Source organism: Miscanthus floridulus, chromosome 16 (assembly GCF_019320115.1).
Source record: "Miscanthus floridulus cultivar M001 chromosome 16, ASM1932011v1, whole genome shotgun sequence".
Lineage (NCBI taxonomy): Eukaryota > Viridiplantae > Streptophyta > Magnoliopsida > Poales > Poaceae > Miscanthus > Miscanthus floridulus.
In genome coordinates, this window is record NC_089595.1 from 28881330 (window position 1) to 28906873 (window position 25544).

The 25544-nt window shown below is 48.5% G+C and overlaps 1 protein-coding gene and 1 pseudogene across 1 annotated transcript; one reads left to right on the forward strand and one right to left on the reverse strand.

Moving 5' to 3' along the window:
- The first annotated feature begins 9284 nt into the window (after positions 1-9284).
- Positions 9285-20230, forward strand: LOC136510487 (DNA replication licensing factor MCM2-like; annotated as a pseudogene).
- A 449-nt stretch (positions 20231-20679) lies between these two features.
- Positions 20680-25342, reverse strand: LOC136509866 (uncharacterized). The gene is made up of 3 exons (XM_066504447.1): positions 23632-25342; positions 21190-21319; positions 20680-21059 (listed from the first exon to the last, which is right to left on the reverse strand). Exons 1-3 carry the CDS (start codon positions 25245-25247, stop codon positions 20871-20873), a joined length of 1935 nt encoding a protein of 644 aa, XP_066360544.1. The 5' UTR covers positions 25248-25342; the 3' UTR covers positions 20680-20870.
- Between the last annotated feature and the right edge of the window lie 202 nt (positions 25343-25544).

Genomic DNA, 25544 nt, shown 5'->3' on the forward strand with positions numbered 1-25544 from the left:
TTCAGACACGGCCAACTAAGAGAGAGGCAAGCGTTCAACATGAACAGGAAAGGCTCCAAGATTCAGTCCTTAAGCGACACAGACGGAGTCACTACAAACCGGCAAGCCTCCGCCCGGTCTTCATTTCAAATTAAGACAGGTTCTTTTACACGATAGCAAATATAGCCAACCGTGCCATATGTATATCCCTATATCTCGCAGGTGACAGGAAATCACCTGACTTCTACCGCGTTTAAGCAGGGCTAAGCACTACACGAACCTGAGCTACATAGGATTTAGGGTATCAATATCTGGACAAGGATTGGATAACCAATGCAGTAAGTGTTTGCATCCAACACCAAACTTAATGCAACAATATATATGTAACAATAATATTTTAATTGCATTTAGGAAATTAGGAGGCTTAATATGCTCCGGGGCTTGCCTTTCACAAAGTTGCACAGACGGTGATCCGGGCACTCAACGGCGACCTCGTCTGGCACTTCTCCCGAGAGCTGCACCTCCTGAACCTCCGGTGTTGGCTGCTGCTACTCCCCGCTCGGTTCCTCGAATTCCAGCAGTGTCACACCTTCCGGTACACCTATTGCATGCCGATGCACAAGATAAATATCATGGATGCATAAGGAATGACATGATGCTCATGATGAATGGATCACAGTAAGTGTTTAACGAAACATCACTGGACACTCGTTTACCGATTAAGAATAGCTCTATTCAAATCACTTTAAAACATGCATCTTACTTAACTTGAAGAACGAGATCTACTTACCTAACTTGCATAACCTAATATAAAGATGCTCATCTTCAGTTAAAGGCCTAACACCTAGGAACATTACCACAAGCTTAGGAAATTGTAAAGGCATACTTAAATCAAAGTTAAGGTTTTACATGCAAACGAGTAGTTCCTTAATTCAATCACAACCAGAGTTCTATAAATTCAAATGACTTGCAAGAGGACATTCTGGAAATCTTATGAAATTCTCTACAAATCATTTGTAAACACCAAAGCATGATTCTTACATTAACCAAATCGAATTCAAGTAAACCTAAAATCTGTCCAGAAATGACAGGTTTACTAAATTAATTATTTAGTGATAATGCAGAAGCATGATTGGACCAAACCAAGTTTACCAACTTGTTGTACATACCAGAGGAACATCAGAAAGTATAGTGCCAACCTCTAAATAAATTATTTAATGTCATTTTCTAATTTATTTAGTTAATTAGGTGATTAAAGCAACATATAGTAAAACTATTCAGAAAAACCTACAAAAATTACAGTAGCTATCTCATGCTTCACATAGACTACCATAAAAATTTCAAAGGAATTGGTCCAGCAGAACTTGTTGTATCAAAAATAACAGATGGCAGGGCTATTTCTAGCATAATTAGGAAACCCTAATGAAAAGTGTCAAGCAACAAATTTCATATTTTTTCTAGCATCATTCTAGCATAAGAATAGCACTCACCAAATTTTACCTTTAGTGGATCTATAGAAAAATTATGAAAATTCACACAAGATCCATCCATGCAAACAAGAGAATTTCCTAACTCCTACATACAGTGTCGAAAATGTATGAAAATTTAACTACAAGCGATTCATGATATGAGCAGTACACCATAAAAATTTCATGCATTTGGAGCTACACAGAAAAAGATATAATTACCCCTATTTCCCTCATGATTAAAAGAGATAATTAGCAACTCCATTTTTCATAACAGAACATGGCATAAATTATATTTTAATATAAACTAGACATTATCAGGAACTCAACAAAATTGGAACCACATTATTTGGATCTACCAACTAGGAGATACACATTTTTGAATTTGTACACAAATCTTTGAAAAAGAATAAAACGAAACAAAATGGAAACCCTAATGATCTACTGGGCCGGCCTGGACAGACTCGGCGGCCCACGATGCACGCGCAAACACAGCCCAGACACGACGTGGCCTAGGTCTGGTTCCCGCCTGAGCTTCAGCGACTGACGAGCGGGTCCCACGCGACAGAGAGACAGACAGGGGAGGAAGAAAGACGACGGCGTAGCTCGTCGCCGGTGACAACTCCGGCGAGGTCATCGGTGCTACGGTGTTCGCCTCACCCATGCGCATCTAGGGACACCCTCAATTGTATCCATTACCGTGGCTAAAGGAAGCGACGACGGTCATGGTGGCGCACGGCCATGGTTTGGCCGGCTCCAGCGAGGCCCGACCCCGTAGGGTGCGGCTAAGCTCGATACGAGCTTCTGGAGTTCACTACCAAGCTAAACAAGCAAGGAGGAGGGGATGGGAAGGCCATGGTGGTAGTTGGCCGCATGGAGCGCCAACTCCGGCGAGGTCCCGCCATGGCGGCGGTGGAAGAAATGGCGAATACACCCTTACCAAGCCTCAAACGACCCGACTGAAAGGTGGAGGAGGGGTAGGAGATCACGGCGAAGCTAGGGGCAAGATGGCTGATGCATTTTTGCAGTGGCGAGCGCACAAGGTGATGGCAAAGCTCGGTCGAAAATGGAGGAGCTGCTGCGGCTTGTCGCTGTGCGCGGTGGAGGCGAAGGAGATGCAAATGGAGCTGACAACCCGGTCGGGCAAGCGCGTGGGGTGTTGCTCAAGTCGTGGCCGGCTGTGCCAGGGCATTCGCGGTGCGTGGCAGCATGAGCAGGAGACCGGCGACGAGTGTCACCCATAAGGCGTTCGTTGTCTGATGGATGTCAGGTTCTATAGCTCACATTCAGACAACTTGAACCGCCTGACAGCGCAACTTCAACGTGTTAATACGGCTAAACCATTGATCCATTGCAAAAACCGTGTACATGAAAATTGTAGACCTACCTTCCATCTACAACTTCTATTCAAGGATCATTGTCTAATTCTCCATGGATCAGAAGTTACATTAAGCCAAAGTTGGCTTGATCCAACTGAAACTGGATTATGACTTAGCAAATTTTCTAAGTGTGAATTCAGCATGGAAATATGACTTGTGGGCCTTGTTTGAACATGTTCTAGCCATTTTCATGAGATGGTCATATTGAGACTTTTGTTCCTTGATAAATTTGCTACAACTTTGGTAAAGAGTGCATAGCCATGCAAGATCTCTAGGTTGGACTTTTGAATCAGTCAAACAATGTCACTCTAAGGGTCATTCAAAGTCAAACCTCCACTTGAGGGCATTTTTGTCATTTTGATCCACATGAACAATGTCCCATCAATTTCCCTAAGTGTAGTTAAGGTGTATTAGACCATAATCAACCACTTTACACAAGTGCTATACCAATTTCTAATGATCACATGTGATAAAGCAACAAAACAATCAATTCACTCAAATGTTGCAATTCCATGTTTCATGCCTTTGTTGCAATTTTAACTTGTCACATTCCTACCATGTTGCCATGTTTCAAGGTATGAGAAACTCATGTTGCACTCATATGTTTCACTACTACCATTTACAAGCAATCAAGTATGAAACAACATAATTGCGAATGTTGCATATGCATGTTTCAGTGATAATGGCATGATGTGATAGATGATGCACATGTTTATGAAATGAAATGCAATTTTGTAGAAGCCAAACACCTAGGGTGTTACACAATACTCCTCACAAAGCTCTTCTCTAGTGCACCGTACAAGCTTCTTGCGGGCTTCGATGGAGACCACCACCAAGCCATCTAGGAGGTGGCAACCTCCAAGAGTAACAAGCACCACCGGCTTGCAACTCGATCGCCTAGTGCCACTCGATGTAGCCTCATGATGCAATCGCACTAGAATCGCTTACTCACACAATCGGATAACCACTATCAAGCATATGTGAGATGGAGGGCTCCTAAGCACTCATAAGCATGGACACAAAGTCCCTTGAGGTGCTCAGCTCCAGCCATGGCCAAGACCACCTTCTATTTATAGCCCCACAGGATAAACTAGTCGTTACCTCTTCACTGGGCAAAACTTGGGACGACCGGACGCTCTGGTCAGATCGACCGGACGCTGGACCCCAGCGTCCGGTCGTGCGATGCATGCCACGTGTCTCCTACTTCAAATACTAATCGCCCGATCTCAACGGTCAAGTTATGACCAGACGCAGCTACTCAAAGTGACCGGACGCAGCAACCCCAGTGTCTAGTCATTTACAGTAAGGTACCAGCTGCGACCGGACGTGTCCGATCGGTCATGATCGGACGCAGCATCAGCGTCCGGTCCTTCTCCACCTTCTCTGCGTCACCTACGTCACCGTACATCAGCCTGACTGGACGCACCCTGCCAGCGTCCGATCACTTTCAGCGCCAGCGTCCGGTCGAGGACAGACGCCTACACGCTCTCTGCCGCCACTGACCGGACGCAGGACCTCAGCGTCCGGTCACCACATGACCAGTGTCCGGTCTACTCTGTGAGACCCTGTCTTTTCTGTATAGGGCATCGGTGGAGTTTCTAACCCTTCTCACCTCCGTTTCATCGACGAGTTGATCCACATCAACCCCAACCTCATCTTCTTTGTAAATGTGCCAACACCACCAAGTGTACACCACCATGTGTATGTGTGTTAGCATTTTCACAATCATTTTTAAAGGATTAGCCACTCAACTTGCCACACCACTCAATCCTAGCGACGATGCAAAGTTAGATCACTCGAGTGGCACTAGATGACCGATATGCAAACAAGTTTGTCCCTCTTGATATTACGACCATCTATCCTAAACCCGGTCATAAACTTCTCTACACACCTATAACCGGTGAAATGAAATGCCCTAGGTTATACCTTTGCCTTGCGCATTCCATTCCATCTCCTCCAATGTCGATGCAACACATGCACCAACATGATCAACAATGATATGATCCACTTAATATCATCACGTGATCATATTGGTTCATCGATCTTGACTTCGCTTGCTTTTCACTGTTGCCTTCGTCCATCGGCGCCAAGTCTTGCTCAAGCTTCATCACCACGCGGTCCATCACTTTAAAGCCTCCAACTTACCCTTCACGCTTGCAACCGGTCCATCAAGCCAATTCATGTCTTGATCTTCTCCACCTTGATCACATGACTCAATGTCATGTCTTATTTGCAATGAGCTCCTTTATCATCACATGTGTGAGCTTTGCAACATCTCCAAGCCACTTTTACCTTCATGGCATATGTTGCTCACACACATGTACATGTGGACTAATCACCTGTGTATCTCACATAAACACAATTAATCCACCTAGGTTGTCACTCAATTACCAAAACCACACAAGGACCTTTCAACCACCTCTTCACAAAATGCTTGTTGCATTTGTGAAACAAGAACTCAACTATTCTGGACACTGGCAACGCTCGAACTTTGGTGAAAACATAGTTGAAAGACTCTGATGAGTTGGTGGTCATGATGCCATACCTAAAACCACCCTCATCATATGCTAATGCCTAGTTTGACTTATGTTGCATCTGTTCTTCCAACCATGCGTTCCCCGCAGTGTTTACCATTTTGTCAAGTTCTTTCTTTGTTTCCTCAAAATCATGCTTTGTACATACATAACAAAGAGCCTTCACCTTGTGATGAACCTCCTTCTTCCTCTACGACGCCAAAAATTAGCGGCAAAATATCTCATGCACCATCTATGCACTAGAGGCGGGAAGCCGACAAGCTCTTCTTCTACCGCATTAAGTAGTCCAATGTGGCGGTCTGAGATCAAGCAAATTCTGTGAGATGGACCAAGCACATGTACCCATAGAAGCTGCATGAACCATGACCAAGAATCATTGTTCTCTCCCTCTGCCAAAGAAAAAGCTATCGGACTATCTGATCCTCTGGATCAACAGAAGCCACCATCATCAACACGCCCTGTACTGCCCAGTAAGGAAAGTCCCATCAACAAGTATAACTAGCCGACAATACTGGAATGCATGTTCCGTCTGCGCAAATGACCAAAAAACACGCTGTAGGACATGTGTTATCTCACTGGTGTAGGACATGAAGTACTTCCCTCCGGTGTATGCAAACCATTTCAAGCCCGGGTTGTAGTGATACATTGCACACAATATCCTTGGAACCCTATTGTAGGCTTCCTTCCAACTACCCCAACGAATTGCCAAGGCATGCTACTTAGCACGCCAAGCCGTTCTGTACTTGGGCTCATAACCTGTGAATGCATATATGGACTGAATCAAGTATGATACTAAAACATCGCAATTATTATCAACGAGGGCCAATATGCAACGGGCAAGGTAGCGTGCCGTGAGCTGAGCATGAGTTTCCTACCCTTCATTTGATAGACATGTGTGGGGTTGAACCACTTTAGTTATCCTCCATTTGCCATCACTCTATTTCTTCCGAGCACCTACCCTCCATAGACAATTGGCCTTGCATACCACGTAGTACCTCAATTCCTTATCAGAATGAGTAACCCTATATGGCCTATGGTGATAGACCGCAAAGTTCTGAAGAAACAGCTTCCACTCAGTCAATGTAAGGAATACCATCCCCTTTCTAATGATCTCATTCTTAAGATTGTACAATGATTTTCTGCACATCTGCAATCCGGTGTCACATACTGCCATATCCATCATACTGACGTCCTGGTAGTTGGGAACGCCACTAAAAGGTATGTTCACGGACCTCAGTTGCATTAGCTCTATCGCTGTGTAAGGCTCTGGTGGCACGAAACGCTATGCTTCACTCAACCTCACCCATGAATCATAAGGGGTAGCATCCTCCACTTGACTAGGACCTAGCACATCTCTAGCTACTGGCACATCTCTAGGTACTGGCACATCTCTAGCTACTGTATCCTGAATCAGTACTATGTAACGGTTACCTAGGTCAACTGGCGCATCTCCGCCTCCATCATCGTCATCCAAATTGTCTGAATTATTGCTATCTTTGACACCAATCATTTCATCCTCTTACTGCTCCTCCTCGTCTCGCTCAAACGAACCCACATTGAAGTCATCGTTAATACGGTCAACTAGAAACCGCCTAGATTCATCGACTACCATTGGAGAAGAGTGAAGTTGCTCCTGCGTCAACTGACCGTCCATATCCATATTGCCAGGTGTTGCGTGCACATGGACCCCCATTGTTGCTCATCATCTGCAACGCCGTCATAGGACGGCCCATCCTCCTTTCGGTAACCATCCTCCACCACCACCTCAGCCATGGGCACATTGGACCTTGCAATGACTCGGATGTAGCGAGACCAATGACCCTCGTTGCGCAAAGGCATTAACACGAAGTGTGCCCTAGTCTTTCCACTATCAAACCTCCCCTTCAATGTGAAATCACCATCGAATTTTTCTTTCACACGTAACAAGAGCTCACTGAAGCTAGGAGGCTCATCAAACATTTCTAGTTCTCCTTCCATATCCTCAAACACCCCATCCACTTTTGTAACACTTCCTCCGTAAAACAAACGGGCTAAGCAATCCATCTACAAAAGCATTTCAACAAAATTAATCAAGTCTTCTAAATCGGTGTAGCGCATACAACTAAACCTAGAGCTAACACTACGTATACTACTCCAAACTAACTAATCTAACTACCTACAATAACCCTAACTATACTACACCATAACTAACTAAACTAAACCCTAACTATTCTAACTATACTAAACTAAACCCTAAACCCTAACTATGCTACACCATAACTAACTAACTAACTAACGATAATAATCTAACTATACTAACTATTCTAATCACCATAACTAGGGTTTAGGGTTCGTTCAAATAAAAAAACACAGAGGAAGCGGGGCAATACCTTGCCTACGGAGGGGGGGACCTTGGGGGTGGGGTCACCCCTGATGACAGCCGACGAGCAGAGGGCGGCCGGCGGCAGGAGCCTACGGCGAGGACACAGAGGGAATTAGGGGAGAGGGTGCCAGCTTAGCACCTGCGTAGATGGGAGAGAGGGAGAGCGGACAGGGCACCAAGGGGAGAGAGGCAATGGGAAGAGGACGCCAGCTCGGCTGCACAGGCGGCGGGCGACGGCGACTGGGCGAGAGGAAGAAAGCTGGCGCGACGGTGACCTCTATTTGGTCCTGCCGCGCCAGGCGTTGTGGCGCGACAGTGCCGCGCCCTAGTCGACGGTGCGGCAGGACCCTGCCACGTCACCAGTCCGCGCGCGGTTGACCTGCCAGCGTGGCACTACTGCTGCGCCAGGCGGGGTGGCGTGACAGTAGTGTTTGGTCACGCCAGCCCAATTGACGCGGCCAAATAGGTTAGATGTGCAAATAAAAAAGGAGCCATATTATTTTTTAAATTATTATTAAAAAGGGTTAAAATAAAAAAATTCTCAAGCGCGGAGGACAAAAGGATTCGCAAACACTGGACCCCAATGTGCATGCACTTTTTCAAAAAGCAGTAGAGAAATCTGCCATGGCACCTGTTGTCGTACTACTTTACCGTTTTAAGAATCGAGTATAGCACCGTTCGGCTTACCTAGAAAACGGTACTATTCAGCTTGTTTTTTTAGTCAGAACAGTATTTTTTTTCACAATAATTTAATCAAAACAGTGTTTTTCAATCAATTTTAACCAAGATTCAACCAGCCGAACCAGGCCTATACGTCGTTCGATTGAATAGCTAGGACACGTGTTGATAATCTAGCAAGGGTTGTAGCTACCATACTCCCATGGGTAGTTACCACCTGCTGTAAAAAATTCACTCTCATACATATAACATATATTTATTTATTTATATAAATAAATAAAATTGCAAACAACCGTGCCTATCCACACATTCCACCGCACTTTCCATTAGTGCTTATCCATTCCACCGTATTTTTTCACTGGGCAGTGCTGGTGCTGGTGTTGATTTAGGCCGACAGGTGCTGATATTTTTGAGAGAAAAATACTGTTCATCGACTGATCGGTTGGTTGGGGGCTTATCCAGTGCAAGAAACCAATCGATAGTAGAGTCGCACATGTCGACGGCGGCCGCGAACCAGGAAGTGGCGGTGACGGCATAGGCCCGCAGAGACCGCATCGCCTCCTCGCCCTCCGCCACGACACCGGCCACGCACTGCCCTGCCGCCGCTCTCCCAGCGCACTCCACGGCCCTAGCGCCGTCCCGGCCGCCCTCTCCAACGGGCGTAGCTGGAGCAGCAACCGGCGCCGCCCTCCCCAACGCCCGCCGCTAACGGCAAGGAAGAAGGGCATCCACGTCCAATCCGCCCTGGGCCCGGGTGCGCATCGCCAAGTCCCAAGGAACGGAGTGAAGCTGCAATTTTCGGCTTCGGTTGCGCGCTGAACCTCCGGTCAGCGGATTTCCCGAAGCTTCTCGCGTGGAGCAGCTGAGTTTAGAGGACGTTTGGTCGATGGAGTGTAGAAACAGCCGGGAATGGTAAGTGAGCCGCGCCGAATCTGACTAACTGACCCTTTGTTGACCGGGCTCTCGTGCAGGATGACTCGGAGAACAACCCGCCGTCGACGCCCGGGTCGCCCGGGTTCAGCACCGATCGGCTGCCGCCCAACACCACCAGCCGCGGTGCCACCGACCCGTCCTCCTAGGCTACTCGGACGACGATGGGAGGCCGAGGTCGACCCGCACGTGCTCCCCGAGGACGACGACCCGGCCGCCGCGGCGGCGCCTGATGAGGAGGACGAGGAAGAAGGGGAGGACCTCTACAACGACATTTGGTGTTGGGGATGGAAATCTCGGGCTTTAGGAGAACTGGATGTGATGTGATTGGCCTCAGGGGTGGGAAATTTGCATCATTCAGATATGACGAAATGGTAAATTTCTAGATTGCATTCTGTTGCATTCTGTCTGTATCTGTATCTGTATCTGTATCTGTGTCTGTGTCTGTGTCTGTGTCTGTGTTGTATGTGTATGTGTATGTGTATGTGTATGTGTATGTGTATATGTACAGTGAGCAAGATCAGGCTGCTTTATCATTGTCTGTTATCTTCTTTCTTTGTTGAATTGGTACAGAACTAGACACATGATGGGCCTTAATGTATCTCTGAACTTTGCTAATTGGAATTGCTTGTGTTAGATACACAGCGAGATGTTTGTTGAACAGTACCTTTCTGCCTTGGTACACATTACTGTTAGTGGTGATTTCTTTGTTTCGGATTTTTCAAATATTCGGAAAGTGGTTTTGCATGAATTGTTGAAATGGTTATTGTTTGCTTTTTCAGATACTGTTGGGGCGTGAGCGTGTGTGTGTGATCTGTGAGGTGTTGTTTGGGCTCTTGCTATTTATTCTCTTCTTAATTTAATGAAGCGTAGCTCTCCTGCGTTTTCGAGAAAAAAATATTTAGTCTGATAGACTCCATTTGTCAAATGTTAGTATTGAGGGTAACAATATGTTTTGTCTGAACTCTAAGTGAGCTAGTTATATAGAATATAGAATGACTTTAACAGTCGTGTTCAGGCTCATGTCTTGATAGTTGACTGTTTGTCTACTGATCGTTATAGAATCTTAGTTTTAAAAATGATTATGTATCTGATATTGGAGACATACGCCAGCATTCGGATCGCTGTCACAAATATGTTTTCCTATTATCGTGCAGATACAGATGAGGATGTGAATTTCAGGCGTCCAAAGAGGCACAGGGCTAGTTTCAGACCACTAGTTCAGACCACCTAGTGGTCCAAGAACACCACGTAGTGATGGCGATGGTGATGGTGCCACAACTCACCTGGACAATCACAGCGTGGATATTCAGGTGGTGATGTGCCTATGACTGACCAGACTGATGATGACCCATACGAGGTATTAGCATATTAATTTAAATTAAGTTATGCTGTAATTTAGATCTTCAATTTGTTTGCCACCCTTCAATACTAAGCACCAGGTTCTGAAGCTAAGATGGTTGTCGAACTTTCAAGTGAGTAAATGTTCCTTTTTGTCTACAGGATGAATTTGATGAAGAAGATGAGATGAACATGTACCGTGTGCAAGGCACACTTCGGGAGTGGGTTACAAGAGATGAAGTCTGGCACTTCATTGCAAAGAAATTTAAAGAGTTCCTTCTTACATATGTAAACCCAAAGAATGAACAGGGAGAATTTGAGTATGTTCGACTTATTAATGAGATGGTTTTAGCTTTTAGGTATTATTCACTCCACATTTTTACCGTTGATGTAAAAAGTGCCACAGCTTTAATTTCTAATGTTTACCTCTCTAACCTTTGCTTCCATTTTGTGCAGCTAACAAATGCAGCTTAGAAATTGATTACAAGCAATTTATTTATATACATCCGAACATTGCCATCTGGTTGGCTGATGCACCTCAATCTGTGCTAGAAGTTATGAAGTCGCAAAAAATGTTGTTTTTGATCTCCACAAGAATTATAGGAACATTCACTAAAAGATCTATGTCAGAATAACCAATCTTCCTGTTTATGACCAAATACATAATATCAGGTAAACAAATTTTCCACTGCATATAATTCATAGTTCAGATTAATTTGCATGTGCTTATGCTCTACTTGCCCTATGGTTAGGCAAATCCATCTGAACACAATGATTCGAATTGGTGGTGGTGTTACTCGACGATCTGGTGTATTTCCTCAGTTGCAGCAGATGAAGTATGACTGTGGGAAATGTGGAACTGTCCTAGGCCCTTTTTTCAGAACTCCTACACTGAAGTGAAAGTTGGATCATGTCCTGAGTGCCAGTCCAAAGGACCATTCACCGTCAATGTTGGGCAGGCAAGTTATCTGAAACAATTTTTGAAAGCTTCTGTGTTGTTTTGTGATATTAATTCTCTGTATAGGCTATGTAGTCCCAGTAATCCACATAATTTGAGTCTATTTCAGTCCCTCTGATAATCAAACTACTCTCATGCAGACAATATAGGAACTACCAGAAACTTACTCTTCAGGAAAGCCCAGGAATTGTTCCTGCTGGCAGGCTTCCCAGATACAAGGAAGTAATACTTCTGAATGATCTGATTGATTGTGCTCGTCCAGGAGAGGAAATTGTGAGTTTCTTCACTCACCTCCTTTTCCTTTATAAATTTTATTACTATCGAAATCAGACCATGACACCGGGATATATACAAACAATTTTGACTTGTCTTTGAATACAAAGAACGGTTTCCCTGTTTTTCCTACAGTGGTGGAGGAAACTACGTGGCAAAAAAGCAAGATCTCTTCTCTGCATACAAACTAACAGATGAGGATAAGGCAGAGATTGAGAAGTTGTCAAAGGATCCAAGGATTGGAGAAAGGGTTTGTTACTCAACTCTTTAAACTCACAATGCAAATGTTGATTACCTGATATACGCTATAAATTTGGTACTGCATGTCTACAGATTCTCAAATCAATTGCACCATCCATTTATGGTCATGAAGATATTAAGACAGCCATTGCACTAGCTATGTTTGGCGGACAGGAGAAGAATGTGAAGGGAAAACATTGCGTAAGAGGTGATATTAATGTTCTCCTAGGTGATCCAGGTACTGTAAAGTCACAGTTTCTCAAGTAAGGATGAAGTCAATCATTTTTTATTACTTAAGGATATTTAACTAACATGCCATCTTGTATGTATGTCAAGAAAACGGGACACAAAGCTGTGTATACAACTGGAAAAGGTGCCTCCGCTGTTGGGCTCACTGCAGCAGTTCATAAGGATCCAGTCACACGAGAGTGGACACTTGAGGGAGGTGCACTGGTTCTTGCTGATAGGGGCATATGCCTTATTGATGATTTTGACAAGATGAATGACCAAGATAGGTATGAGATGACCTATACACCTTTTGTTATATTAGCAATTTCCATCTTACTAAAAATATGGTTCCCTTTTGATCGTTCCAGAATAAGTATCCATGAAGCCATGGAGCAACAAAGTATCAGTATATCAAAGGCTGGAATCGTGACATCTCTTCAAGCTCGATGCAGTGTTATTGCTGCAGCAAACCCAATAGGAGGAAGGTAACTAACGTTAGTTGCATGCCATGTAATACTAGTTGTTGGCCCACAGGATCACCGGCTCAGGTGAGTGAACCACTCACCAGTCTTGCCGAGCACCCTAGTTGTTGGCCCACAGGATCACCGGCTTAGGTGAGTGAACCACTCACCAGTCTTGCCGAGCACCCGCTATAGTTGCCAAGCACTCACTAGCCATGCTGACCACGAACAAGCGTTGTCCGTTCCCATGCACTATGGCTAGAGCTTGAAGAAGACGGGAGAATAGAGCATACACACAGTACAAGACATCAGCATTGGTCGAAGCCCTGTATGGGAGATGGCAAATCTGAACTCTCTTTACTGGGTTGTCGTGTATGTCTATTTATACAACTCTATCCATCTAGTCCTAATACAGCACACATGCTGTAACAGTAACTATATAACATACAGGGTTGACTCTGTGTCGGCCTCTGCATGTGGCTACAGTGCTACAGGTGAGCCGTGCGGCGCCTGCACCTGTAACGGCTACAGTATCACAGCAGGGGGCCTTTCGGCGCCGTCTTCCCTTGCTGTGTTCACACAAGGTAGCAGTAGATTATCTAACAATCTTTCCATAATCCTACTGCTAACCCTGGTACCCCCTCCATGCCAATCATCTCCTTCAGCTCCGTGAGTCGAAGATGTCTGAGTGGCTTGGTGAGGATGTCCGCGAGTTGCCGACCAGTTTCGACGAACTCGATGACGATCTGCCCTCCATCGACAGTCCCTGAGGAAGTGGAATTTCACGTCGATGTGTTTACTCCGGTCGTGCATAACCGGATTCTTCGCGAGGGCGAGGCGGGCTGGTTGTCCACCATCAGTGCTGGTGGGTGAGCTTCAACACCGGTCAGCTCGCCCAGCAGCCGGCACAGCCACACAACTTGGCACGCCGCTGTGGGCGCCGCTACGTACTCTGCCTCGCACGTAGATAGCGCAACCACCTTCTGTTTCAGCGACAGCTATGAAATTGGGGCCGACTCGAGGAAGATGAGCACGCCAGAGGTGCTCCGTCGTCCGTCGATGTCCCCTGCCATGTCTGCATCGCTGAATATGGTGGGTTGCAGCCTACTCACGTCGGTCTTTGGGAAGATGATCCCATGATCCACCGTCCCCTTGACGTACCGCAGTAGCCGCTTCACCGTAGCCCAGTGATCCTCTTTGGGATCCTCCATGAAGCGACTGACGTAGCCCACGACGAACGCAATGTCTGACCTCGTGTGGACTAGGTAGCGTAGACCGCCGACGATGCTTTGGTAGAGTGTTGCATCGACCTTCGCCGCGGTGCTGGCCTTCGTCAGCTTCAGCCGCTCCTCCATCGGAGTCACGTATGGCTTGCATTCAGCCATGCCGTTCCTCTCCAACAGCTTGGAGGCATAAGCGCTCTGACTGAGCGTGAGTTCCTCCTTCCCCTGTTTCACCTCGATGCCGAGGTAGGAGAGTGCGCCGAGATCGCTCATTCGAAAACGAGCCGCCATCTCGCGCTTGAAGCCGTTGATGTCCTCTGTGCACGCGCCGGTGATGATTAAGTCATCCACATACACGCCGACGACGAGCTCCTCCTTCCCCCGTCGGCGCGTGTAGAGCACGTGCTCGGTTGCGCACCTCTGAAACCTAAGCTCGCCCAGCGTGGCGTCAAGCTTGGCGTTTCATACTCGTGGGGCCTGCCGCAGCCCGTAGAGCGCCTTGCGCAGTCGGAGCACCCTGTGCTCCTCTCCCTTGACGGCGAAACCTGGAGGTTGCCTGACGAAGACCGTCTTCGCCAGCTCGTCGTTGAGGAAGGCTGATTTAACGTCCAAGTGATGGACGCGCCAGTCCTTTACTGCTGTCAAGGCTAGTAGCAAACGGACCGACTCCATGCGCGCTACTGGCGCAAAGACCTCCTCGAAGTCTATGCCCTCGCGCTGAACAAAGCCTCGGGCGACGAGGCGCGCCTTTTTCTTGACAATGGTGCCGAGCTCGTCCCGCTTGACTTTGTACACCTACTTCAGGCTGATCGGACGGCATCCTGGAGGTAGATGAACGAGCTGTCAAGTCTTGTTTTTCTCGATCGCCTTTATCTCCTCCAGCATCGCTCGTCGCCAGTTTCCGTCCCGCTCGGCCAGCGCGAACGTGGGTGGTTCCTCTGCACTGACGAGCAGCATCTCTGCGTCATTGAGCAGCTTACCCGCCAGTCCTGAGGGCCCTGTGCCGCCGACGATGTCGTCCAGCCTGCGGAACCGCACATCCTCACCTTCGTGGTAGGTATCCACGAACTCAGTGATGTCACTTGGAGGTGAGGCGAACTCGATCGGCGTCGTTGGAGTTCCATATTCCGCTGGAGTGCTCGGCACAGCACCTTGAGTGCTCAGCACCCTGGTTGCAGTGTTCGGCACTACTTCTGGACAGCTCGTCATTACTCCTGCAGTGTTCGACCACACTGTAGGAGTGCTCAGCCTCAATCTTGGAGTGGTCGGCACCACTGCAAGACGTCTTGGCTCTGCTACGGGAGTGTTCGGCACCCGTCCTGGAGTGGTCGCCACCACTGCAGAACCTCCCGGCACCACTCCTGGCGTGCTTGGCACTCCTCTCGGAGTGCTTGGCATCCCTCCCAAAGTGCTCGGCACTGATCCAGGAGTACTCGGCTCTACCGCTGGAGTGCTCGGCACCCCTCCCGGAGTGCTCGACACCTTTTCCCCAGCGTCTCCACCACCGTGGATGACCAAGTGCTCGACGACGAAGGTGCTGGTGAAGCCGCCAGCTTCCCCCGTGCTCGGACTGCTCTAGTCCCAAGCCGCCTTCTCGTCGAACATGACGTCGCGCGAGACAAGCACCTTGTCTCCGCGTAGCCCAGGAACACCATGGGTGTGCTCCTGTCCTCCAGCTTGGTGAGGTTCGGCTTCGTCTTCCCGACATGGCCGATGCAGTCGAATGTCCGGAGGAAGGACACGCTCGGCTTGCGCCATACCAAGCTTCGAACGGCGTCTTGCCCGTCAGGGCCTTGGTTGGAGAGCGGTTGAGGATGAACACCGCCGTGGTCACCGTCTCACCCCAGAACCTTGCCGGCATGCCTTTGTCCTTCATGGATCGAGCCATGTCGACCATCGTCTGGTTTCGCCTCTCCACCACGCCATTCTGTTGTGGCGAGTACGGCGCGGTGTGGTGTTGCCCCACACCCTGATCCGCGCAGTACGCAGCAAACTCCACAGAAGTGAATTCGCCGCCGCGATCGGTCCTCAGCACGCAGAGCTTCTTGCCGCTCTCGGCCTCCGCGCGCATCTTGAACTTGTTGATCGCCACCGCCGTTTCGTCCTTGCTCGTCAGGAGTTGCAGCCACATGTAGCGACTGCAATCATCCACGAGCAGGAGGAAGTACCGCCGACCACCGTTTGTAGCAGGCGTGATCAGCTCGCAGAGGTCGCCGTGGACGAGCTCGATAGCGTCCTTCGTGCGATACTTGGCCGCCTTTAGGAATGGTAGCCTCCTCTGCTTCCCGGCCAGGCAGCTGTCATACAGCTCACCTCCGTGCTTGATGTGGGGTAGCCCTCGGACCTTCTCCAGCCGACCAAGCGCGTCGAAGCTGAGATGTCTGAACCGGGCATGCCACATCCACGGTTCCTCGGAGTGCCTTGCCGCCAGGCACACCGGCTGCTCTACCTTCAGGTCGAGCAGATACAACCGGTTCAGGGACCTCTTCACCTTGGCAAGAAGTCGCTGCTCCCGGTCCTTGATCCTAAGGACTCCGTCCTTGATCAGTACCTCGCTACCGCGCTCATCCAGCTGACCAATGCTGATGATGCTGGAACGCAGCTGCGGGTTGTAATATACATCCATTAGCGCGCGGTGCTCCCCGTTCTGGCACCTGAAGATGATGGTGCCGCGTCCTTGGATAGCCACTCTTGAGCCGTCACCAAACTTCACCGTACCGGTAACATCATCATCGAGCTCGGAGAAAGATGCCTTGGAGCCCGTCATGTGGTTGCTGGCACCAGAGTCCAGATACCACCGCTGCTCCTGGTCGGCGCCCACACATCCGAGGTGGACTTGGGCGCGTGGTTCGTCGAGGTTGACAGTCTTCAGGGCCTTCTCAGGTCCTTCCACCGTCGTCGCCTTTTCCCTCTCGTCTGCCTCGACGTCGTGCAGTGCACAGAACGTCGCCATCAGGATAGTGGCCTCATCCTTATTATCGGCTTGCGCTAGATGAGCCTGAGCCTTCTTTTCCTGCTTGCGGTTTGGGCACTCCCGTGCTCAATGGCCCATCTTCTCGCAGCGCCGACAGGCGTTAGGGTCGACCTGCTTCTTCGTCTCCGAAGAAGCCCTGCCGTGACGGTTGCCATCGCCACCGCGGCTGGAGGAGGCTATCTTCTCGGAGTTCCTCTGAGCAGCCCATTCCTCTTCCATCAGTAGGGGTTTCCCGCTGTCCTTCGTTGCTATCGCCTGCTCCAGGCGTTCGTCCACCACCCACAGACGGCCTGTCACATCCTCAATGGTGAGGGTGGATAAGTCCAGCATCGTCTCTATGGAGAGAGCGATCTAGATGTACTTTGCCGGCACGGAGTGGAAGTACTTGGAGACTGCCTCCTCTTCGTCGATGGTGACGCCATGGCTCTTCAGCTTGTTGATGAGCGTTTGTAGGCGGAGGGAGAAGTCTTCCACCATTTCACCATCCTTGAACTTGAGGTTGGCGTACTCCTGTTTCAGAAGCTGCTCGGCCGTCGCCTTCTTTGCGCGGTCGGAATCGACGCGCATCGCCGCAATAGCCTCCCACGCCTCCTTAGCCGAGCTCTTCGCCCCCAACGGCTCCCTATACTCCGCCGGTACAGCAGCGAGGATAGCCTCCAACGCTGACATGTCTTCTTCTTCATTTTCGGTGTCCTTGTCAACAGCATTCCAGAGCCGTCGGGGTCTGAGCTTGACCTTCATGGTCACCGACCACTCCATAGTTGGTGCGAGTCAGCGTCGGCCAACTGGTGCCGCTGACCTCCCGCACCGTGCGAACAACGACCTCCGGTCGTGGCTGGGCAGCTACAGCAGTGCCACTGCTGTCGCTCATCTCCGAACCGCCCGTCATCGCCAGCGGTTAGTCTGACGACGACGCTTGTACGGCTCTGATACCACTTGTTGGCCCACAGGATCACCGGCTCAAGTGAGTGAACCACTCACCAGTCTTGCCGAGCACCCGCTAGTGTTGCCGAGCACCCACTAACCGTGCCGACCACGAACGAGCGTTGTCCGTCCCCACGCACTATGGCTAGAGCTTGAAGAAGAAGGAAGAACATAGCATACACACACAGTACAAGACACCAGCGTTGGCCGAAGCCCTGTATGGAAGATGGCAAATTTGAACTCTCTTTACTGAGTTGCCGTGTATGTTTATTTATACAACTCTATCCATCTAGTCCTAATACAGCGTACATGCTGTAATAGTAACTAGATAACATACAGGGCTGACTCTGCGTCGGCCTTTGCATGTGGCTATAGTGCTGCAGGTGAGCCGTGCGGCGCCTGCACCTGCAGTGGCTACAGTATCACAGCAGGGGGCCTTTCGGCGCCGCCTTCCCTCGCTGTGTTCACACAAGATAGCAGTAGATTATCTAACACTATGCCTATTGTGAAGAAATTTACTGAATGTATGGTCCTCGATTTGACAGATATGATTCATCAAAGGCATTCACTCAAAATGTTGAACTAACGGATCCCATTATTTCACGTTTTGATGTTCTATGTGTGGTTAAGGTTTGTATCTAATCTTCATGTGTGATATATTTGCCCAGTGTTTGGTTGTCAATCAGTACTGAACTTTTAATTTTGAAATACAGGATATTCTCGATCCATTTACAGATGAAATGCTTGCAAGGTTTGTTGTAGATAGCCATGCCAGATCCCAACCGAAGGGCACTAACCACATAGCCATGCCAGATCCCAACCAAAGGGCGCTAACCTTGAAGATATGGTTGCATCTGACATGGATGCTGATTCATTGGCCGCTGCAAGACGAGCTGACCCAGATGTATGTATTCTTGCTATTTCAACTGAAAAGCTTTTCCTCTATTCTGTGGTTCTAAAAGAATGTTATGTCGTCAGGTCCTTTCTCAAGACATGCTGAAAAAGTACATAACTTATGCTAAGTTGAATGTATTTCCCAAAATACATGATGCTGACCTTGACAAGATTAGCCATGTTTATGCTGAGCTTCGACGTGAGTCCTCTGTAAGTTCTCATTCTTTTGGAGTCTTATATAGGGCTTCACATGAACTATATTTTGTAACTAATGCATTTGAAAAGCAGAAAGTAAATGGAGTCTTATATAGGGCTTCATATGAGCTATATTTTGTAAGTGATACATTTGAAAAAGAGAAAGTAAAGTAGCTTCTAACTGTTTTTGCAGCATGGTCAAGGGGTCCCAATTGCAGTAAGGCATATAGAATCAATTATCTGAATGTCAGAGGCACATGCAAGGATGCATTTACAGAGCTATGTGTCCCAGGAAGATGTGGACATGGCAATCCGTGTCTTGCTTGACTCTTTCATTTCAACTCAGAAATTTGGCATACAGAAAGCACTTCAAAAGGTAAATTTTCCAAAGGTTCCACTGTTAGATGGCTATTATATATCCAATGCCACAAAGTATTGTATTTGATTATCCACTTAAAAATGCCAGTTCTGTTAGTAAAAATGACATTGCTTATACATTCTTATTGCACATTGTGCTGATATTGTGAATTCAGTCTTGTGACTCTTTTAGTAGTTAACCTGGATTCTGCAAACATAAACACAAATTTCTGCTCTCAGAATTTCAGGAAATACATGACATTTAAGAAGGATTACACCGAGCTGCTTCTGCTGCTCCTGCACACACTGGTCAAGGATACGCTTCACTTTGAGGAAATTGTGTCAGGATCAACCGCACGCCTCACTCACGTCGAGGTCAAAGTGGAGGACCTGAAGAACAAGGTAACCCTTTGTGCATGCTTCCATGGCTATCCCAGCTGTGCACCCACCGCAACATCTGGATTCTGACTTGGTGCATCTGTTGTTTCAGGCCCAAGAGTATGAGATCTATGACCTGAAGCCGTTCTTCTCCAGTGCGCACTTCAGGGACAACACAGCTTCGTCCTGGATGAAGGGCGTGGGATCATCAGGCATCCGCTGGTAGCACAATGAGGGACGAGCCTTCATCAGTGACGGCTCAGGGATGAACGTATTGACAGTGTCTGTGTTATCAGGATATTGAGACTGGTCGTCTGGCATATATATGCTTTGCCGACATTCAAAGACAAGTTTATTGTGTTAACATTCTGATTCTCAAACATTGTGAAGAGTGTTCCAACATTTGAACTTTGTAACCTACTATCTCATCATTGTGTTCAGATTAATGTTGCTCCACTATTGAGATGCTTTTTTGTTTTTTTGAGGGTATTTATGCGACGAAGTTAGTATTGGAAAAACGGAAATGGTCCAGTGACACTTTTTCAGAGGTGGAATTCTTAATCCACTCATACTGCTTCAATGTTAAACTTAGCATGACCCTCCAAAGTATAGTAGAGCCAATAAACAATTCTCGTACCAAAACTTTTTTCATGACCCAAGATCCAGCGTCCCGGTATCTTACTCTACAGCATCCAACTAATTCCGTGAAGGAATGGCACAGTTGTATTGTCAGTCCTTTGTCAAAAAATAGTAAAAATTGTAAACACTATGTACATGAATATTTTATTGTTAATTGTTTGTAAATGCGCCATTGTTTCCTTTCAGGCCAAAGCAAAGACCATACTTTTCCGACTAACGAATATCAAGTTATTTCCAGAATGGAAAAAGTCTATTTAACCCCCCACCTTTCATACTTGGTCTACTTCACCCCCAACTATGAAACCGTCTGTTTTACCCCCTGAACTTTCTAAAACGGTCTGTTTTACCCCTTGGGCGGTTTTCAGCGGCGCTTTCCTACAGTAACGTCGGTTCTGCTGCGGTGTATTTGCTACAGTGATTCGCCGTGGATTCCACGCTCCCGCAGCGGCCTGAATTATCATATCCTGCTGAAGAGATTCGCCGTGGAGATGACCGCGTTGCCAGACAGCGCGAGGAAGGCCAGGAACGAGAACAGCACCGCGACGTTGATCTTGTCGTTGAACCGGTCCTTGCCGAACCGCGACACCCACAGGTGGTGGCGGGACGCGGCCGCCGACGACGCCGACATGAGGAGGTACGCCAACACCTGCAGCGAGACCGGCCAACTCATCAGCCACCTCGCGCGATGAACGAACTCAACCTGTTCTCGCAAATCAGTAGATCACCAATGGCTTTGATGAATATAGTTATACAAAGAATGCCCTTGCCATGCTTGCCTGGTCGAGGAAGAGGGCGATGCGGTAGCACGAGGTGGTCTGGAGCCTCGGCGAGGCCGGACGGCGGGTCTCGACAAATGCTTGCGCGATCGAGTAGAAACAGACTATCACGTTCACTCCGACGGTGTACCTGCAGGGGAAAAAAATATAAGCCGATAGAATTCGAAATTTCTGAGATATCCCGTTTACTGGCTGGGACCGAATTTTTTCCTCTATCGTCCGAAATTTTCATATTTTTAAAATTTTGTCATCCAAATAGACGCCAAAGCCCACCCAATACTCTAACCTTAATCCATGTTTCATATTGACTGCTAATGCATCAGCATTACTGCAGAGGATCCACATCACTCTCTCGTGTCTCTCTTTCTATTAAAGCAATGACTCCCACTTATACCCGTGACAATTATGTGAGTTGGAATAGTAAAAGCCCATTGACACTCTTTAGGGCTCCTCAGTCGGTGAAGATAAACGGTGATGGAGCTTACGGTCACGGTGCTGGAACTGGAAGAGCGTCATCGATATAGATGAGGTGGGGAAGCCATTGATCTATGTGAGAATAAGAATACTGTGTAATTGGATAAATTGTATATATCGAGCCGTAGTTTGTTTATATAGAGTATATGGTGCTAGGATCTTAAGCAATCCTAGAGACACGATGGAAAAACTATCATAGGGATAAGATTGAAAGTAACCCTGCCCTACCATAATAGCCAGATTATTTCAAATTATTGCCATGTATTCTAACATCCCTCGCATGCAGTCATAGCATGAGCAAAGTGGATGCTAAGAGTGAAGAACAGACCTATGATTGCCTCAAGATGATGATGATAGCCCTTTAATGCTGATGTAGCTGAGGGCGAGGTGGACATGGTCGTAGCCGTGGAGGAGGGTGCAATTCCACTATTCCAAAATCATCTTGGTGAGCAGATGGATACATAAAAATCAGCTTTGTCTGGCCAAAGAACTCAATGGATGACGAGTCGATCACACGATGGTGAGGGCGATGAGCACGCGGACGTATGAAAGAGCATAGCCTGCATTAGCTCAACTATGACATCTGTGGTGGCAGCATCCCAACGGATGGCAGACGGTGCTAGCTGACTCGGACCATTAGCAGGCGTGACCATGAGGATCAGACATGAGGGTGCCATTGACGGATATGCGATGACGATGTAGATGCCTTGACCCCTAGCCGGCGTTGTAGTCTAGGAGGGTGCAACGACAACTAATCCTCGGGAGGATTGACATTCGGACCTCGACGGACGGCTAGGCAACGCAACCCCGATGAGGGATCGAGGAAAAAGAGAGAGAAAATTAAACCCGATCTAAAGATGACGGGGAAAACTCTAATAGCCGATAAAGATCGGTGACTCAACTAAACTACGGGTTGTTGGGTAAGCTGTGTAGGCAGCTCAGGAATGAACTAAACTATATACCATGTGTGAGAATATGAACACTACGTAATTGGAAGAATTGTATTGAGCCTCGTGGATTGTTTATACAGAGACATGGTGCTTGGATAAGATGGAAATTATCATTCCTAGAGATAAGACTGAAAGTAATCCTACCCTACTCTTATTTCAGATTGCTGCCATATACATGGTGCTTGGATAAGATGGAAACATCAGCACGACAGTTTGCTGTCCACAAGAATGTAATTTCCCTGCTCTTATCTTAGGCCTGTTTGGATCCCTCTAGTTTCTTAAAACTGGATTCTAGAGATTAGTTGCTAAAAACTGGTTTCTCAAAGAAAACTAGGTGGTGGAGAGTGGTTTCTTGAAACTGGAAACCTGTTTTTTAGTAGGTAATGACCCCCTTGTCCATCATTTATTTTTAATTAAGGCTTTTTCCTTGCAGGTTTATTTGGCGCCAAGCGCTCCATGTTTTCTGTTGGCTCCTTCTCTGCCTGCAGGCGGCTGCTAAGGTTGTGGAGGGCGGGGATAGGTGTGCAGGGCGATGTCGGGGGATTTTAACGGGCGCAGCACTGTTAGGGGGAAAAAAACGTCGACCGAGTGAAATAAAAATGAGGAGCCGATGGCATAAATGACTATAATTACCCAAAACTAACCAAGTGTAGTGGGTCTTTTACCACATAAAAACTGGGAGTAGGTGGTTGGCCCAGATTCTTGGTTTCTTAAAAACTAAAAACTGGTTTCTAGAAATCAAGCCATTTCAGTTTCTATAAACTGGTTTTTAAGAAACTAGAGGATCCAAACAGTGCCTTACTTGGAAAAAAAAATTAATATAGACCTCTAGCACCTTATAAGCAAGGAATAAATCTATAAGTAATAAATGGTACTAACACAGAACACCAAACCTTCGAACATATCCAATAATCCGAATTAGGAAGATGATAACAGAAAGAACAATAAAAAGGAAAAGTAATAATCAAAAGAAAAAGAAAAAGAAAAAGAAAAAGAAAAAGAAAAAGTGGTCACTTACCTGTACGGCTCGTAGCGGCCGTAGTAGTCACTGGCCCATCCGGACGTCCTTGCGCTGGCCATGATCGAGAAGGCCAACAGGCTGAGCACCGCCGTGAGCAGACGCAGCACCACTGACGCCGTCCTCCTCACCTCGGCTGGGCTCAGTGGCGCCTGCGGCTCCGGCTCTTCCGCCATCTCTTCATCAGCGGCGGACGGCAGGGGTGTCTCGTGGGGCTGCTGGACCTGCTTGCGGTACTGCTTGACGCGTTGCGTGTCGTAGGGTCCGGCAGCCTCGTCGCCTTTCTCGGTGGAGCGCCGGCGGCCGTGGCAAGCTTCCGAAGCAATGGCGTAGGGGCGGCCGTGCTGTGTGTACAGCTGCTTCGTCTTGAAGAGCGTCAACAGCTTCATGAGCTCATTCTGGAGCTCTTCCAGTATCGGATCGAATAGCCTCTTCCGCGCCTCCACCAGTTTGTTCAGCGCCGCCGCCAGTACGTTCCACGCCTCCTCCATTCTGTCATTCTCGGCCTTCTCCACCGCTTGTCTGATCGCGATCACGTGCTGCTGCCGGATGACCTCGGTCTCCACCGGCCGCGGCGCGCCGTCAGCTGCCGTGGCGGCCACTTTCCGGCTGCGTTTTATGGTGATCTTCTCGGGATTGGAGGTGACCTGCTGCCCCTGAGCGGTTCTGAACCTGTATTGGACCTCCGCGACGGTGGCGCGATACGGCCGGAAGCCGGTGCGGTCGCTGAGCGCGAGCTCGACGACGACGCTTCGCGCCTCCTCGCTGGAGAGGGTGCCGAACCTGACGGTGACGGGCAAGGAGCCGGGAGGGTCCTTTGGGTCCTTCGGGTAGGTCCCGGCGTACACGTTCTCGATGGTTGCCTCGCCGGGGAACGGCGTGACGGTGAGCTCGAGGTCCTGGGCGATGATGGTGACGAGGCCGGCCAGGATCCGGGAGAAGGCCTCGGCGAGCTTGGCGGGGTCGTTGCTGTCGGCGACGTAGTTGTACACACCGCCCAGGCTCTTCTCCGCGACCGCGCCCAGCAGCTTGGAGTCGTGGCCGTCGCCAAAGCCGAAGGTGTGGACGGGCACGTTGCCTGGCTCGACACTCCTCGCGTTGGTGCCGATGTCCTCATCACCGTCGGACAAGAGCATGATGTTGGCGGCGCGGCCGGTGGTGTACTTGCGGCCCCCAACGACGGTGACGGCTTCCCTGAGGCCCGCCTCGATATTGGTCGATCCACCGTCCAGGAGGCCGCTGACGATGGCTTCGAGTTCGGCGCGGCCGGCCTCGGTGACACAGCACAGCTGGCAGAGCCGTTTGACATTGCCGTGGAACTGGACGATGCACAGGCGGTCGCGGTCAGTGAGCTTGCGGATGATGAAGCTGAGGGCTTTCTTGGCGTTTTCCAGTTTGTTACCCCCCATGCTGCCGCTGGTGTCAATGACTGCGACAAGGTCCAGTGGTGCCCTGGTGGCGGCGGAGGAGACGCCGTTGAGCTCTAGCAGCACCTTCTGGTCGTTGGGGGCCAGGGGTGCGTCGGAGTTGTGGTCCTTGGTGAGCCGCACTGCCTGCATCGGCCTCGCTGGCCCAGGCTTTGACGGAGGAGGCTCCTCCTCGTCGTCGTACGGCATTTTTGTTTGTTGGGTTTTAATCAGAATCAAACGCACGCTATCTTTCTGGGGAAGAACACAATGTGCAATGGCAATTGCACGCGTTCATTGAGCATGGCACAACTTCAAACTCCTTCCTTTGTTTCTTCCTTTCTTCTAGCCCCTTTTATAGGCTGTTTGCACGTCGGCCGTACGTCTAGGGTGGCCTCGTGATGACTTACTACAGATTCCACACGGCCGCTGCCGGCAACAACAGATACTCGTTGCACGGGTGCATATCATGAAAACCAACAAATAGAAGGAAATTAGAAAACTCCA